Source organism: Trematomus bernacchii, unplaced genomic scaffold (genome assembly GCF_902827165.1).
Source record: "Trematomus bernacchii unplaced genomic scaffold, fTreBer1.1, whole genome shotgun sequence".
Classification (NCBI taxonomy): domain Eukaryota; kingdom Metazoa; phylum Chordata; class Actinopteri; order Perciformes; family Nototheniidae; genus Trematomus; species Trematomus bernacchii.
In genome coordinates, this window is record NW_022987564.1 from 7,755,295 (window position 1) to 7,774,065 (window position 18,771).

The 18,771-nt window shown below is 39.1% G+C and overlaps 2 protein-coding genes across 4 annotated transcripts; both read left to right on the forward strand.

The window, feature by feature from the left end:
- The first annotated feature begins 192 nt into the window (after positions 1-192).
- On the forward strand, positions 193-8,120 carry LOC117477822 (regulation of nuclear pre-mRNA domain-containing protein 1A-like). 2 transcript variants are annotated; one of them, XM_034124586.1, is made up of 7 exons: positions 193-576; positions 3,148-3,277; positions 3,494-3,600; positions 3,767-3,861; positions 4,109-4,235; positions 4,839-5,014; positions 7,078-8,120. In XM_034124586.1, exons 1-7 carry the CDS (start codon positions 426-428, stop codon positions 7,150-7,152), a joined length of 861 nt encoding a protein of 286 aa, XP_033980477.1. In that variant the 5' UTR covers positions 193-425; the 3' UTR covers positions 7,153-8,120. The 2 variants fall into 2 exon arrangements, with proteins under 2 accessions (XP_033980477.1, XP_033980478.1); XM_034124587.1 differs by lacking the exon at positions 7,078-8,120 and adding an exon at positions 5,834-5,927.
- Positions 8,121-8,666: 546 nt separating this feature from the next.
- On the forward strand, positions 8,667-18,582 carry si:ch211-13c6.2 (uncharacterized protein LOC100000125 homolog). 2 transcript variants are annotated; one of them, XM_034125419.1, is made up of 13 exons: positions 8,667-8,961; positions 9,892-9,960; positions 11,817-11,841; positions 14,156-14,242; positions 14,337-14,479; positions 14,577-14,696; positions 14,790-14,835; positions 15,964-16,909; positions 17,050-17,152; positions 17,412-17,477; positions 17,582-17,683; positions 17,800-18,058; positions 18,243-18,582. In XM_034125419.1, the coding sequence occupies exons 1-13, from the start codon at positions 8,908-8,910 to the stop codon at positions 18,497-18,499; spliced, it is 2,277 nt and encodes a 758-aa protein (XP_033981310.1). In that variant the 5' UTR covers positions 8,667-8,907; the 3' UTR covers positions 18,500-18,582. The 2 variants fall into 2 exon arrangements, with proteins under 2 accessions (XP_033981310.1, XP_033981312.1); XM_034125421.1 differs by lacking the exons at positions 8,667-8,961; positions 11,817-11,841 and having other exon boundaries at positions 9,900-9,960.
- Positions 18,583-18,771: the final 189 nt, after the last annotated feature.

Below are 18,771 nucleotides of genomic sequence, written 5' to 3' on the forward strand. Positions count from 1 at the left end.
AAATAAAATAAATAAGCTAAATGTTGCAGCTATTGTTGTAACTGATCAAGTAAATCAGAAGTCTATATACATGTAAAATAGAATAAGATAAACATAGTTGATATGATAGTGTTTTTTTTAATGCTCATTATGGTACATATACTGTACAACCATATATGTAAATTCCCTCTGATTTGAACGCAACACAGCTGCCGTGCGGAAGCAGCTCCTGCAGGCTGCTGTGGTTTAGCCCCGAGCTAACCAGCAGGCAGCCAGCCTACACTACTGGGAGCACGGCTGCAGCTAGCTATCATTTATAACCAGTCTTTACGTATAACATGCAATCTGTAGGGCTTAAATTCCTAACGCAACTGGCTAACTTGCAGTAGATAACACATCTGGGAGAACCCTGAAGGCTGCCTCGTACTCCCTACGACCGTGTCAAAATGTCAGCTTTCTCTGAGGCAGCTTTAGAAAAGAAACTGTCCGAGCTCAGCAACTCACAACAAAGTGTGCAGACGCTGTCGTTGTGGCTCATTCATCATAGAAAACACTCAAGGACCATTGTCAGTGTTTGGATCAACGAACTGAAAAAAGGTAAGGTCGACAAGAGCTAGCTAGTTCCCCTTAATAAAAAAACAACACTGAAATGCTTATGCAATGTACAAACAACTAATTATCCATATAGTGCAGGAGCTGGCTAAAAGTTAGCATTGTTGTTGTGTTTTCATATTTTTTCCAACTATCTTAGCTAAAAAAGTTATGAGGGACCGCGTCGCTGTTAGCCCAGAAAGGCTAGCTAACTTTCCTGCAGAAACGTTAGCCTGCATTGGCTAACCGTCACGTTGAAGTCTTGCACCACGCTATTGTTATTTATCTAACATTAGTCTGGTTATGTGTTGGACACGTTAGGTCTAATACAGTTAATGGTAATATGTGCATTGACGCTGTGGCCTTTTAAAGCTATGTTTAGCCCTTGCAAACAACAATAAAGGCAGTCATACTATGCCTCACGATCATTTCAAAATGACCCCTTACACTACAGTCTGTGGGCGACCCTCCCACTGCAGATATGCACTACGCTAGGGTTAAATGGTAGCAAAGGGCAGACTTTGAAAGTTAGCAACACATTTGTATTTGCAGTAGAACATTTAGCACTTGATGAGACAAATTGGTTCCCCAAGGAGATGGTGGAGACCAAAAGAGCATTCAGGTGACCAGAATGAGGACTACAAATGAATGTTGCGCGACATCTTTGGGATACTACCCAAAGTTAACGCAAATACCAGCTTTAAAGCAGCTGTATTTGATAATTTATCATTTAGAAAAATCAAATGACAGTGCAAAATCAATAATACAAGTGAACAGTTGGTTTTTGCAGCATTTATTGCTTTAGAATTATGTTTAAAATAACTTTACATTTATGTTCTCGTTATAGATTGCTGAACAGTTAATTTATTTCATTACATTACATGTTACTTGTTAGACGCTTTTATCCAAAGCGACTTACACACTCAATACTGTGGGCAATCCCCACAGGAGCAATTTGGGGTGAAGTGTCTTGCCCAGGGGCACAACGACATGCTGACTGCAGTGGGGTTTGAACCTGTGCTCCCTTGATCCGAACACCAACGCTCTATCCACTGCTCCACACGCCTCCTATTTCACATTTTTGTTCCAGTGATTTCGTACTTCCATAACTGTTCTGTTAAAGACACTTAAACATGTCAATCAATAACGCAGTTCACTAATACTCTAGCTACTGTTGTTGTTAGCTGATGGGATTGACCTGCTTTTTTTTGTAGTTTGTGAGACAACTCAAGCTAGACCAAGGTTCATTTATGAATTTTTTTTTTTTATGAATTAACCCTCTCTTCTTATGCAAATATCCACAAAGGTGACTTTAATTTAAATGATATCTTTAAAACACACCAACTTCAGATGTTCAACACAAACTATAAGTTCGCAAGACATAATCAAGTGTCGGACAATATAATGCTGAAGGATTATCCAGGAGATAACCTGAGAAAAAAGAAGTTACATGAGTATTGTTGTACATTATTGTGTATTGAAGTTGACCGATGTCATATCCATATGATCATTTCGTTTTCTTGTAAATGCTTAACTCCATCGAGCATTTATGCGGCACCATGACATTTTAAAAAACTTTTTTTTGTGAGACTGCATATTTAACACCTTTTTAATTTGCAATGTCAACTTAATATTCAAAAAAGCCATGGTGCAATGTTTGAAAAAGTGTAACTGCACAAACAAAATACTGAATGTGTTAAACATAGTTGTCAGTGTTAGTGCAATTCCATTTTAAGACTGTAAGAAATTGTAACCACATTGAATCACAAAAGTACAATTTAGTGGGTTCACTCAATGTATTGACTAAATTAGGTTACAGTACAAACAGATTGAGTTGTTAATATTGTTTTGAATTAGATTGAAAAAGCCTGTTGTATGAATGTCTGATATATCTGTAGTTGTAGCTTATTCTCTACTACTGGCACGGTTTTCCTGAGACTGCTAGTTAACAGCCTAATGATATCTCAAGAGGCTGTTGTATTTTAGGAGCGTGTCTGAGGACTGAAAGCAGTGTGCAATGGGGACAGAGATAACACATTTCTCTGGAGAATGCACCATCACTTGTATGATGTAACTGTGCCATTAATAGAAGACATACAAAACAAGCCATGCGAAAATATAGTACAAAATAACCCAAAGAAAGGAAATTGTTAAACACTGAACACCAGCCAGATGGTTTGCTGGGTGAAAAGGAAGTAATCCGCGAAAATATTTTTTTCTTCGAATGTAAATAAAGAGCCAGCTTTCTATCGCTGCCCTAACCCCTCTCTAAGGCCCTATGTGTTGCTACAACGAAGTATAAACTGTGTGAGTAAATTGCCATTAATGGATTGTGATTTATAATTTGCTGTGGTTGATACTCAGAACATAGTTACTTCAGTACATAATGTTCTTGCTTGGTTGGGAACATTTACATTTTTTTCCATTGAAATCATTTCTCGGATAAAGACTTAAATAAACTAAAATATGTAGTTTTAGAAGGTTAATTTAACTACTAAGCTAAAACTTCACTCAAATAAGTTATTACAGAATGCCTCACTGTAATATATGTATGTGTGTATATTTGAATTTTTGCAGCTCCATTATCACGCAAGCTGACCTTCCTTTACTTGGCCAATGACGTCATTCAGAACAGCAAGAAGAAAGGACCAGAGTTCACTCAGGACTTTGCTCCGGTCATCGTTGAGGCATTCAAACATGTAAACAGGTATATATATATTTACATTTGTTTAAATGTTTTATCTTTATGAAAATCCTACTTACTGTGCCTTTTTTAGGTTTGATTTACATCACTACCTGATGGGACGTACCTAAACATATTGATATACATTCTACTGAAGAGTTAATAACATTGTATTCATGTATTGTCCAGACCTTCCATCAGAGTTTTTTAAAGTTGGTTAATCTGTATGTCCCGCTCCAGAGATGGAGAGGAGGGCTGTAAGAAACAGTTGGGTCGGGTCTTGTCCATCTGGCAGGAGCGAGCTGTGTACGAGAACATCCTGCTGGATCAGCTCTCACAAGTCCTCTGTAAGTTAACACGACTTACAATAAGCTAATGTGACCAAATAACTATTGTGGACTACGTCGTTCACGTTTAATTTTGCATCATACTATTTCAGAATTGGTTTCCAGTTTCAAAGATTGTTTCCGACTCGTTTGATCCAAACATTTCCAATAACGCTGTAATTCCTAGATGGCGCGAAGAAGGCTAAGAAGAGGTCGTATGAGGAGATCCGACCCGCTGATGAGGACTTTGCTTCTCAGAGTTCCCCCACCGAGCCCCCACAGGTGATTTACTCAACACACAATGCAGCCATAAATACAGGGTATAGCGTAACCACATAGCGGTCCTTTAATAATGATACAGTTGCCTCTGCAAGAAATGTATCATAATACTTCCTTTCTCTGCCGCCTCTCTAATATTGTTTATGTTTGTTATACTAATGTCAACTGCAACTTAATTATTTCTTAATTTCTCTCCTCCCTTTGCTCCCCCAACCTTCCCTCCTTGCCTCTGATCCTCCCTCCACCTCAGACAGCAGAGTTAATCCGAGCCCTGCAGGAGCTGGAAAATGCAGCCTCTGGCGACTCCGTGCTGCGTCAGCGAATCTCCTCCCTTCCTGCTGAGGTGCACGACACGTCGCTACTTCACAGTATAACAGGTAGGAGGCGGGACACAGAACACTATCCTATACTCTGTTTACACACACAAGTCAGTTCCATGGCTCATTAACACACGTGCAATATGTATAGATGTTTTCACTTTCGATCAATGATTTTCTATCATTGAATCGTTTTATCGATCCAAATCGTTACCTCTCTAGTACTTAGTAAATCAACTGCTAATAGTTAAAGACGGACCTCCTCTATGTGTGTCATCTAAGAGTTTTGATAATCTATTATACAAGGGAATGGCAGTGTAATAAAAATGGCTATGAACTAGAGGTCAAGTCAGTGCGTGAAGAACCATCCCTTAATGAATGTATTCACTCTGACATACTGTACATTAAAAGGCTATGAAGCAAAGCACCCTTGCTTAAACTTAAACAAACAAACTGAAGTGTCTTGGAGCATAACACTGAAACTAGAAAAATCTAAATGGGCTAAAATGCCTCAGTGTTCCATAGGAAACAATGATTGATTATACAGCAGCTATTTACATTGCACCAGTATTGATGGATAACTGAATGACCCCCAGTTGAGCCCTCTAGGCTGATAATGTTTAAACATGGTGCCCTGCTCTGTGTGTGCTTCCTGTGCTTTAGATAAGGAGTCAGGAGAGCGGCTCTCCCGGCTGGTGGAGGAGGCCTGCATGCTGCTAGCAGACTACAGCGGCCGCCTGGCTGCAGAGATTGATGACAGGAGGCAGCTCACAAGCACACTAACGGTCTTCCTTCAAAGCCAGAAGGACGGCCTGACCCAGAACGAGCAGAAACTTGAAGTGCGTAAATCACTTTTTTTCTTCTAAATACTGTATGAGTTGTCTACCTCACCTCAGAGTCCTGCACGAGTCCAGTTATGCAAACCTGCACCCCCAGGGTTCAGCACTGAACTGACTTGTGACCCAAAATTATCATCATGTGAAATCTGGATCCTGACATGTTAATAAAACACACTGACGCTTGATTGAACACAGTCACTAACTTTCGGAATCCTTTTTTTCACATTAAAAACAAAAACAATAGCTTTGACTTGCATGTTGAAAATACTGCATCATTATTTACATTTGATTATTTCCTATTTTTCCAGAGAAAACAACAAATATATTTTTACCTGGTGCAGCCTGCATTTTATTGTAACCCCCGCCCCTATATAACATATAAACATATAAATGTATGTTTTAACCCAGTATCCGACCCAGTGCAGGACTCTGCCTCACTTTTGTCTCATGATGTTATTGATTATTTTTGTTCATTTGTCCCATGTAGCTGTTTACTGAGACTTCCTATGAATTAACATTTGTTTTCATGTATTTCAGCATGTTGCATAGTTCTGCAATGACATTGTATGTCTGCTTCAGCAACACAGGCAGACTGTAGATTTAAATTGATGGTCAGGTGTGCTGGCATTAGAAAAACCTGATAAGATACGCTTGAAATCAATGATTCCTGTTCTTTTAACCTTAAAGTCAGTTCGATGTTAACTCAGTGCATGCCTACTTCCCAAAAGGTAAGTATCGACCAAAATTGAAGAATTGGCTACAGAGTTTCTTGTTTTCTCATTGTTCTGGTGAGAATAACTGTCCAGCCTTTATCCACAGGTGGCCGAGAGGATGAAGTATTTCAAATTTGTATCTTCAACCAGTCAACTCTATGTAATAAAAAAACCAAAATGAAAATAAAAAACAAAACTGATTTGTGAGTGCTTTTATTTTGCTGTAACACATGCAGATTCTGGTGGTAAATGCATTGTACACAATTTGAAAGATGGTCTTTAATACCAGAATTATTTTCTTTATGTAGTATTGACACACAGTAAATGCTACCTACACACTCATTGTTACATTTAATTGAGATTAATTCATTAGAATTGGTAGAGCTCAAATATAGGAAAACTCTTATTACAGGTCCAACTTAGAATAGAGGCAAGGTTTTTATGAATTCTGGTACAAAGCAGGATTATATAGCCTGGTATTGTTAGTATATATAACATAATGTAAATTGATGGATTTTTGCACCACATCAACATGCATCAGCTGTTAGGCAAACAAATACATTTGATTTTAGTGACACTCCATGTTACTGGGTCTTTTTAAGGAATATAAATTAGTGCATATATTTGTCTTACAGTCTATTGTGCCACTAGTATTGAATAGAATTGGGAGGGATGAAACCCTCTTTAATGGTCACACATGCAGAGCACACAGCACACACAGTGAAATTTGGCCTCTGCTTTTAACCCATCCTAGTACCAGGAGTCTAGTAGGAGCTACAGTGTGTGTAGGTTGTCTTTAGTACAGACAGTAAAATAAATGTAAGACTTGAACCCACTTTGCTTTTTTGTAATAAAAAAATCAATTATTAAACATTTTTATTTTGATCTTCCCTTTTTTTTTTTAAGATGGAAGTGAACTTGCAGTCAGTCATGGAGCTGTGGCAAAAGTAGTGATACATTTTTGTCATTGAGTTTAAATGGTTTTAAAGCGTAATAACCAAAACATATATATTACATTTTTTCACCAAACCTAATTCATATATGTGTTGGTTTTCAAATAACATTTTAATGTGAGGGATAACTCAGCATATTGTTTTTTCGACGAAAACTCCACACTTCCATTCGAATTCAGTTAGACCATTAGGTAACATCACATTGTATAATGCAAGATGCAATATAATCTTATCACATGAATGATATATCATTTCTATTTTTATCGTATCTTTTTGCCATACATTGTTTTAAAAAATAGCTTTTGAGGTTGAGAGAACATTTAAAAATACCAATGTCATTCAAATTACAAAATATCTGAGCTCTGATGGACTTTTTTTTTGCTGTTGACTTTTTCAGGAATACAAACGCAAACTGGCGAGGGTGACCCAGGTTCGGAAGGAGCTGCGATCGCGTCTGAACAATCTTCCATGACGACTCCACATCTCTTAGACTGACTGAAGTTTCTCCTCCTGGCCGCATACTGGTGGCCTCCTGCTACTGAAACATCTCACCTAACTCCTAAATATTTGACTCTGACATAATCCTCTGTTCTTATTTTTGGAAAGTGTGGTGAAAGAGGGTTTTCCCCATTATGTCTTTAACACATTATTTATCCACATGGCTTCAAATAACAGAGATGTCTTATTTTCTGTGAGCTCATCTCTTTGTGCCGTATTTTATCAGTACATTTTGATTCATTGTCATCAGGCCCTTCATGCTTTGGCCCCTACATTTCACAGCTTTAAAGTGGCATGGGTGACGCTGGTGTGATATTTTTGTATTTATAGTGACTGAAGATAATGCACCAGAGAATATCCCTTTAGTGTGTTCCTTTATAATCATTACTGATCTTTTGGATAACTGTCATCATTTTCTTTTACTATATCTGTAAATGCATCTGTCTTTCTCTTGGTTATAGATCGGTGTTTTATGGAGTGCGATAAAAGAAAAGTGTACTTGTTAAATCATTAGGAAACCATATTGTGAAGCTGAGTAGTAAGCCATGTCCCTGAAAACAAACCAAATTGTTTAATTATCATTTACATGATGCTTCTTTGTGACAAGAATCATTTTTGGATCAGTGTACAAATTCACATTGGCATTTCAATGATGGGAGTTATACCTGTAAGTGATGGTGAAATGGTCATCAAAATACATTACTGACGTTTCTCTCTTTACATCTTTATTGTTGCTCAGACCTCCATTGTCCTGAAAGAAGGAGTCTGTTGTCTTGTTTACTGTATCATACTGCTTGATATATGTATCCTTAAGTCCACACTGAATGCTGTGCAGATGCCTCACACAGCTTGATAGGTGCCCAAAGCCAGACTTAAGCTGTTTGTTTTTGTACATATGAAGCAAATTCTTCTTAGAACCAAATAAACAGAAAATGTAAAATCTTTGCAGCTCTGTCCTCTTTATGTGATTGCATGTTATTATCATTTCAAGGGGGAAACAGAGGTGTGTGAAAAGGCATTCATCAACAGTCATCCACTTTTGTTTACTACTAACAATGCTGATATGTAGCCTACTCAACATAATGGTATGGAGAAATATTAAATCAAACATAATTATAAATAGAATAAACGATCCTATATTAAATCAAATTGTAATAAAAGGAAATGTAATGAAACAAAGGTAAAAATACTCAATACCTTTATATATACAGTCTATGCTCAATACACACAATAATGTCAGTTATACAGTTCCACGTTGTAGTGTAACTGAGTGTACATAACTGTCAAGTAAATAAGTTAGATATTCTTGTAAATCAATATAAATCAAATTGATTGGTTTTTACTATCTGACACTTGAGATACATATTTATTTTATAATGCATATTTGTTGCATATTGTTTAACGTGTCAATGTGTAAGGCTGGGAACTAAACACCTTGTCCGGTGTTTCCTACGGCGAAATGTGCACAAACACACAGGAAGTAGTAATAACAGTTAGCCATCGTAGCATTTTTCCCACATCTGTAAACCTGATTGAATAGAAGAATTATAAACTACAGAAACTCTCATTCGTTACTTTTCGCAAAATTACCACCGGCAGCTCCACATTAAAGTAAAAAGTAACGATAGCGTGGTTGCGTCCGCTAGCCACTAAAGCTAATCGTTAGCTAACCTAGGAACTCTCGGTTTTCTTGTGAATTCAGGTAACGCAAGTGTAACACAATAAGACAATGGACCACTTCGAAACACCATACGAAGAGGAGGCTAACTTTATTGAGTGCAAGGTGAGATAGCTCAAGTGAGCTTACACGAGCTTCGGTTTTGAAATGAATGCAGCGTGTTTTAGTGAGTGTACAACATGCTATTATTATCGAGGCTGTAGTTTGAGTTGATGTTGACTGGTACTGTGTTATACGTAGAGATGTATTGCATATGTTATACGTGGTGTAATGTAACTAAGTACATTTACTCAAGTAATGTACTTTTCTGAGGTTGTACTTTATTTAAGTATTTCCATGTTATGCTACTTTGTAATTCTACTCTACTACAATTCAGAGGCAAATATTATACTTTTACTTATTGAAATGGGTCAATCTGCATCGCGAGTTTTTTTATTTTTGCGACTTATATTTAGATGACAACATTTCTGTACTTTCACTTTCAGTAACATTTTGAATGCAGGACTTTTACTTGTAACAGAGTATTCCTACACTCTGGTATTTCTACTTTTGATTAAAGGTGGGGTAGGTAAGTTTGAGAAACCGGCTCGAGATACACTTGTTGTTATATTCCATGGAATGCTCTTAACATCCCGATAGCAATGAATATCTTAAGTGCTTTGACAACAAATCCATAAAAAAATGTCATCTGTGGAAGCCGTAATACTGTAAAAAGCACGACCAATCATTTTAGCCGGCCCGGCTAAAATAACTGGATGGCCTGTCAGCCTTCCATCTGTGCACAAACTTATCTCGTGCCCTCATTGGTCATGTGCGCGTTCGTGTGTGTTGGAGGAGGGGCTCTATAAGGAAGTGGCAGATTTTCTCCGGTTGTGTATTTTCAAATTCTAGCGATCTCGAGCCGGTTTCTCCAAAATTACCTACCCCACCTTTAAGTACAAGATCAAGTACTTCATCTAAAGAATCTAAATCTAAATCATTACAATCGTAAAAAGCTGTGATACTGACGGTTTTATGTTTTCTCTTTGAAACCAGGTCTGTGAAAAATCCATAAGGGGTGATACCTTGTACAAGATACACCTGACTGTACCAACACATATAAAGGTACAAAACACAACTAATTGTTTCAGAAAGATATGCAGTCTGTAAAATGTGTGTCTATACTTATGTAGCTAATACGACCATGAGTACAAGTCACTTTACTTTACTTTGTTTTTGCCATGTCTTCTTTTTTAACAATCACAGGTCTTCCACAGGATATGTATGTTGTATACTCTTCCACAGAATATAAAAATTCACAGCAGGAAATAAGCAGCAGCGATATGTGAAATTTCACCATCTTTCCAAGCTCACAACACTGCCACCACTACGTTGCCCGCTGTGTATCATGTTACCTTACTTGCTTTTGTTCTGCCAGCCAAACACCATGCATTTTGTGGTACAAAGTTATACCAGAGACCCTCTTGCGATGGTATCATATTGGACCAGGGATGCAAAGTGGGTGACGAAAATAGGCCCTTACAACTTCCAACCCCCCCCCCCCCATCGCCAAAATTCATCTTTTTTCTATCCCAATTACACACCTGTTGTGTGACGCCATATTGGGTCAGGGGTGTTAAGTGGGAGATGCAATGACCCCCTCGCCCTTCCTGCTTGGACCACATCTATTAGGAATCGACCCTCATTTCTCAACTACATCAACTTTACCTTCTTAACAAAAAACAGATACATTAACACCTCGTCCTCAAAAAGTACTCAAAAAATGCGTCACTGTCACAGCTGGTAATCATCTTGTGGTACCAGATCAGTGACAACATGCAAGGTTTTCCTCATTTCTTCTGTTATTCTATCATAAAGACTTTGTCCTGGTGATTTTGGAGGGGTGCCATGTCTTTGAAGAGTGCAACTTGCAGTAAGTTTGTGGCACATGAAGACGCCATACTATCACATTTAGGTTGGGCTTTGATTCTGCTTTCTTGAAGACATCATCTTAAGCTCAACCTACATTTTTCTATTTCCACGTCTGTCAAGTATTGAGACTCAAGGCAACAAAAACACAGCTTAAAACTATGGATACCACACCATTGGAACAGTTATTTTCTTGGTGTCACATGGAGGTTATCCTTAGACCTGTCTCACATGCACTTCGAAAAATATTTCCGACTCCTTTTCGAAAACTTGCCAGCTCAGGGACTTATACAGATTTTTGCAAATCTTCTTCTTTGGCTTTTATCCGATCAAAAGCTGCAGCACTCCGAGGCAAGGCGCAAAGGGAGTCTGCACATTCCTGTTTTTGTGGGAAGTTTCGACTGCTGTCCTGAGACGCAAGACTACACATGGATGGTTCTTCGAGAGCTAAGAATTATAGTTGATAACAAATTGTCCACAATGGGGAGCTACATAAGCTCTTCAGCATCTTCAGTCCATCCTCAGTGTCTACACTTGATGCATACAGAGTGACACAGTACTGATGTGTGGTCAGTCGCGTTTTGAAAGATTATACTGCCCAATACACAATCACTCTTGTTATGCGCTGTTAAGCAAAAGGATTTGAACATTGGTCCAAAAAAACAGGATACTGCTTCTCTACATAACAATAATTTAATTTATTTTTAATTTATTTTTGTTGAGATTACCGAGAATCGGACCGGGAATTATTTGCTCACCATGTGGTATGCGCCGTAACCTTTCGGCTAACGGGTCAACCACCACAATATCATTTTCAATTAAATGTGTTTTTAAACAGTTAACATTCTCCCACGAAGAAAGACTAAAATATTCAATTATGTTTCAAACCAATTGAGGATATATACCTTTACCACACCTCAAGTGAGCTGTGTTTAGAAGAATGTGTTTCCATGATATAACCCCTTCTCTGTTTGAAGCAGTGGTGAACCATTATCCTGTTTACCCACCACTGATTGACTTAACTTTTATTGCTCTCTTTTCGTTCCTGGCAGAAAGAGGATGACCTCATTGCTTCGGGTAAGTAAACTTTCTCTCCAGCCTTGAAATGTTGTCCTATTCAGGCCTTGAGTATATTTGCTGTCTATTTTGGCACGTAATTGAGTCCACACACGAAGGTAAGCAAGGTCTGGTTTTAATGGTCATCATTTATGTCTAGATTCATCAACTGTCAAAAAATGGTATGAAGTCAAAGGACTATTACAAATCTATGCCAGCATCTTATATACACCTTCTAGCGTATGTCTAAACACCTTAATGTGATTTTTGTCTGGGTCTGTTTTCATGCTTTGGCTGAGGCACCTTACTTCCAGTTGAGAGGAGTTTTGAATTACCTGCACAGAGGCCTGACATAACCGCACTGAACTCCTTTGAGATGAATGGGAACACCGTCTACCCGGGCCTTTTTGCCCCAAAACAGCGACGAACCTCACTAGTCCTCTTGTGGCTGAATTGGAAAAAATGTTCTGTACCAAGGTTCCAAAATCGGCTGGGGGGCCTTTCCCTACAAGATGTAATGTGCTTTTGTCTATATTCATGCTATATATTGTATGTTGGACAGTTATTCAGCACATGTTCCAAGTAGCCAAAACGCCTCACAGCAGTAATAATCGAGGATGTGTGATTGCCAGCCAAAGCCACCCAGAGTGCAGCTAACTGGAGCTGATCGTCAGTCCAAACATCCACATGCACGGCCTTTTTTTGATGGTGGATAACTGACATTCCCCTCTATTTTGTGCAGCGAGATGATTGCTCCGTGTAGTTAAATCATGCTGGCGCCCTGTGAGCTTGGCTAGGAAGACACTTCCTTGGCTGTCTGGCCTGGTGTGTTGGTTCGGACACCGTAGGCAAGACTGGTTGGCTCTGAGAATGCTCCTCTTGGTCTCAATGATATGGTTAGCTAGCTAAATTAGCTACGTTTTCTTCTTAGGAGTTTACCTTGAGATCCGCTGTTGCCACCAGCTGAGGGTGTATCTTCTTCTGGTGGCTTTGAGTCAACAGAAATGTATTCACCCATCATTACAGTGGGTTGCACTTGCAAACATTTTGGTGGCACAGTAAGTTTCAACATGGCTGTCCCATAACTTACTATAGCTACATTCGGTGGCTTCACAAATCATTGTGGTGCAGAAGCATCAGTGAGTGCACCAACATGTCTGTGGTTCAACTGACAGAAGGATGTTCGGGGTAACTGTAAGACGATAGACTTGCAGAGGAGCCGATGCACTAACTGAGTGACAACAATGGTGGTCGTGCAACCATGCACATAAAACAAGCTGACTGTTCAGTCCAACTTTCTGTTGGAAGGTGGTTTCAAACTGAAGAAAAAAACTGCTCACGCTCAAGCTGCGTCATGCTCTTAGTAAACATTGCTTTTTTGTGACGATTTTTTGGGGATGGTACTTTTGGTAATGTGGATTAAGCGTTACACAGCTTTTGTCTTTGAGTTGCGACAGGAGGCCTAGGCAGTTTTGCCTCTCCCCAGTCATCAATTTTTTACTTGCAATGTACTTGTTTATACACCATAAAATCAGATTAGTCAACATTTCTGAACCTGGGGACATTTGCACGGCAACACCAAAGAGTCATGAGATACAGAAGATATGCACCACATGTGAAACAATCTCCCTGCTGATGTAAGTAGAGCAGGATTTGTGGACTGAAGTGAAATGTTCAAAGAAGAAACGTTGAAGATCATGCCTATTAGCATGTGTGGAGGTTCTTTTTTTGAAGAAACTAGATTTCAGATGTCAGAATATGATGTCAAAAACAAAATGTTTGTTACTTCAGCTAACGGTCTTTGCTTATCCCTTACGCAGCATCCACACGGCGGCGTGCGTTGAAGCTTGCCGGCGGGCGTGTCTGAAAATCGACCAACAACCAATCGCATGAATCTCCCGCCCCGGACACACAAGCACGCGGTTTGATTGGCTAGAGCTTGTACTGGCATATGATTTGATTGGCTGACGCTTCCGTCGAAGCTTCAAAAGTTGAACATTGCTCAACTTTTGAAGCGAGCAACGTGAGCAACGCGAGCAACGCGACGCTCCCACAATGCAGTTCGGCAAAGCTTGACGTCACCCCATTCAAAGTGAATGGGCAGAAGCTTTGAAGCTTCAACGCACACCGCCGTGTGGACGGGCCGTTAGTCTATTTCTCTATCTGAACATCTATCTCTCCCTCTCTCATTATCTCTAAATCCATATACAATGATGCAGTGTGGTATAACTAAAACTAAAACAAATTATTTACAATGCATTATTAACTCTCTATTGCAAAGCTTCCCTATCCTCGCTATTATCTCTTGCTAACCACCAGTGTTTGGGTTTCTCAGGGCTTGCCGTCAGACGCAACTTCGTACCAGTATTTGAGGACATATTCCAATTTCTGGATTACTTAAAGCTTGATGAGGCCATCATTGGTGAATAACTTAATACACTTCTTTTACTTCTAATACTTTTCTATGTTCATTTGATCCATATTTAACTTTTTTCTGCTTTGTTTCTTTTTTTTAGGTTTGGACTACTTAGAGGAGCTGTCTTGGAGTGACCCACAATCAGGCCCCAGATACTCTTGTACGCTTTGCAGTCATCAGATTTCACACCTACAGGTTATAGTCCTTCATGTGATTGGACGTAAACACCGGCTGAAATATATGGTAAAGCGTTGTGAACATCTTCAGAAAACTAGTGTCTTCTCATGCCTTTTAGGACAAAAAACAATGTAAGAATGCCATACTTGTATGATTTATTTAGGAAACGAAGAGGCCTGAGTTGCTGACCCGGAATAAACAGTTCACATTGACCCAGAGTGGTAAGGCTATACGAGCCAGAGCAGAGATAATCGAGAGACAGGATGGACGAGGAACTCCAGTGGTGGGACATATAGATTTCAGTAACCGCACATGTTGAATATTATAATGTAACATGTTATTTTCAAATCATAATAATAACTTTTTTGTCTTTCAGATAATTGGGAAAAAGGGGATGGAGAGAAAATTAAACATATCGAGAGGTACAGTCCTACTGTGAATTCTGTGTAATAATGAACTGAAGAAGATATTGGCAGGGTTACATACAATATATCCTATGCCCTCCATTAATGTATAATGTATAGAAATCTAAACAAGTAAGAGTTTGACTAGACATTTTAAGAGGGACTTTAGAGGGTTTCTGATGATTATTGCCTATACAACAGATTTGTGGGGCTGATATTGATAATAAATATCAGCCAATAGTCATTTTATGTCCCCTTCTTTTAAAAGTATGTTTTTAATTTTTGAAGGTGTTTTTTAACTATATTTGTACTAAACAAGACATTTTAGAGTATTTTCCTGGAAACAATGCTGAACTGTCTGACTTAAGTTGCACAGTTAAGCACTGGTCTCTTCTGATACACTTCTGTAAATGTTTTAGTATAACCCAGCTGGATAATTTTCAACTCCAGTCTGTTAGTGAGATGTTTTGAAACCGATGAGGTGTTGGTTAAAATGTACAGACGGAAGACCAAGAAACACCATAAAGACAGGAACAGTAACATATTGAGCTTCTCAAGTCACAAGTGATGCAGAGCAGCAGGAAGTATTAGTACAGCAATATGTCAACAATGTCCACTATTCAGTCCATGTAGCCTAGCAACAAGTAACACAAAGCAACACAACAAAGCTAAGGAATCTAATATCTAATATATATCATTCCAATAACTTGTATATAGACTCGTGCTGCACTATTCCACATCATCACTTTATTTTATAACTATTTTTCTTTTTGTATTGCTCTTGCTATCTGTATTGTTATTATGTTGCATTGTTGGAGAAGCCTGTGACATAAGAATTTCAACTACATAATTACTCTGTAGCTATGTCAGATTGACAATAAAGAACCTTGAACCTTGAATAATAGCCTTTTTTCACACATGCAAAAATGCAAAGAAGCATAAGCATGTGAATAAAATACAGCCGTTATGATGGAGTTCTTGTTAGAAAAGGATTGAAAGATGTCGTAACAAGTTAGCAAGTTAGGCATACGTCCTTAAAAGGGATACTTTAAAGTCATCACATTTATATAAAAAAAAAAAGAAGCTTATATGAGTGATTATGAGTACGTTATATTTTCTGTTCTAACATTTATTTTTGTTCCCTAGTTCCCCAAAGGCAAGAGCATAACAGGGACCAAACCACCTCACAGAGTTCAATGCAGCTAGATGTGCCGTCACACCGCCCAGGACTGAAGGACCATCAGGACTCTCACACACAGAGGCCTCCTGCAGGTTACTCAAACTCACCCCCGTTCCATCCAGGAGACCCTCACATATCGAACAGAGACAGACCGATGTACCAGGAGGAGTACTCTCTCAGACATGGCCGCATGGACGAGGAGCTGCAGAGGACAGATTACAGGCAAAGTGAAATGCACAGACGAGAGTATCTGGACCCTGACTTTTGTGCGGAGTATGAAAATACTTATGTTGAAGATCCACCAAGAAGAGGCGCACCTGAGCCCGTTGGTGGTTTAAGGTATGATTCAATGGAGCAGATGCCCCATCACCAGAATGTAGAGCATTACGCAGAAGAGCCCCCTCCTTACAGAAGAAATCCCCAAGAAAAAGATCAACTGAAGGAGTTCTACACTGATGAAGTCGGGCGTAGCCAAGGTCATGCCGAGTACCAACCCTTGCAGCAGGTGTACCAAGAAGGCCATGAACAGCGAGGGTCTCTAGAAAGGGAATCTTGTGGAAATAACGGTATGAATAGAGCAGGCAGGGAAGGATCCTGGGAACCAGAGACCAAGAGGAGAGTCCAACCCACACCTATGGAGAGCGGCCAGTCGCATGACCATTTGTTTAACACAATCATAGATTATTGTCATGAAATGGGAGAACCACATCAAGTGCAGGCCGGAGGGCACAGCAGAACCGGACCTGATACCTCCCAGAGGGGAGTCGAACCTGCCGTAGCCTTTTCTGAAATCCCTGAGCCGTTCAAGCGTTTCCTGGCGGGGGCGGCTAATGATGAGGGCCACGATAGAAGAAAAAGAAAGAGTCGCTTCACTGATGCCACTGCCGAGGAGTTTGAAACGACAAATGAGATGTGAGTGATAATGAACCTGGTTTAGATTTCTATCCCTGTTACTGGCTGGCTGATATCTTTTAAAAATGTTGAAATTAAATTATTCTACTGAATGCTTTCGGTTTTAATCTTCCTAATTTAATTGTGCTTTCTGAATTAAGGTTCAACGATGAGTATAGACCTCCAAATCCAAAGTTTGGTGGTCATCCTAGACATGTTAGACCGGAAATCCATCAACTTCCTGACAACAACATCGAATCACAGGTGGTTGATTAGAAAGTTACACATTTTTCAAGTAATCTTCTAATATGTCATTCATGATGAAATGCAAAATCAAAATCAACATTTGAATAATTTAGTGGGCTACACTAATATTAAAAGTATTATCCTTTTTGTAAAGTTAGATTCCAGTTGTGGCTGTGTAGGATTGATTTTGATTTGTGTGATCCAAACATTTCCAATAAGTCAAGAGCATTAAGAGGTATTATTATTTAAGTGACGTCAAACCTATTGTTTTTTTTAGAGCCTACAATATACTGAAGGCTATCAAAGAGGTGGCCCAGAGTCAAGCGATGTCTTTGATATGATGGTAAGATTGCACATTTTTGTATTTATAACACATGAAGCAGCAATGTGTTAGTTGTGTAGCCTTTCTTTAAGGGCATCATAACTGTCTTTTTCCCTTTTCATCAGAAAAACATTGAAATTGAAAATGCTGAAGAGGCTCACTTCCTGAAAAACAAACTCTGCAACCTTCTGAAAGACTTCAAGAACAAAAAATCTGCGAAAGTTGTGGTATGTGTCACCCCGCATAGGGTCAGTCTTTCTACCTGAACATATCGTTTTATTCTCTGCTTCTTTGCAAAGCAGAATAAATTAATTTATAAGGAAACATGTTTTGGTTGCTATAGCAAAATAGCCAAGGCAGAGGATCCACTTCCCAAGACTACAACAGCCTTAGCCCAGGCCGAGAGTTGTCTCCAAGACACCAGTATGAGACTACCTTCAGAGAAGATTCAGACCGGAGGCGACCAGACGACCTCTTCTTTCAAGAAGATCACAGAGGAAGAGACTGGCAGCAGCATGAGCTTATCCCTGACGTGCGGACTCAAGAATACCACCATCCTGTACGCAGGGAACCGAGGCGGTCAAACAGAAGCCGCTATGAAGGTACAGTTTATAATATGTGATTTATATAACGTATATAATAAAGGATTTTCTATTCACTGAATCATGCATTTGGGGTAAGTTAACACTCATCATTTGGACAATTTATTCTATATTAAGAATGATCTCATGTCCTGTTTTCCCTGTGCACTTCATTTAGGGTTTTTTCATATTTTTTGTCTTTCAGAGGTCTTTGGATTGCCCGGGCAATCTCGGACACTTCATGCTAACCATCCAGATGAGCCAGCACGCTATCCTGAAAGGTTTCAAGAACCCATGAACCCTCATGATTACTTACCTGCCGGCCAGACATTTTTGGACCCCTACAACTCTGCTCCTCCACTCCACATGGAGCGAGAACCTAGGATGGACAGGGGCCCTCGGTACTCCAACAGCCTAGACAAAATCACCTCTACCCTTCTGGAACTGGTGGCAAGGAAATAAATTCCATAACAATCCTGTAAACTAAACATCTATGTGTTCATTGGGATACTTTGATTTGAAAACATGTTCTGATGTTAAATGTCTTTCTTGCATTGTTTTTTTTTTTACTTATTGAGGTATTAGATTTCACTTAATGAACATTACTGATGTTTTGGGACTATTTTCTGCAGACATTTCTTTATAATGTGGTACAGTCCAAGAGTTTATTGAAAAATAAAAACATTAGGCCATTAAATCAGTCTCATCAGTCATCTCATCCTATGTTTTATTAG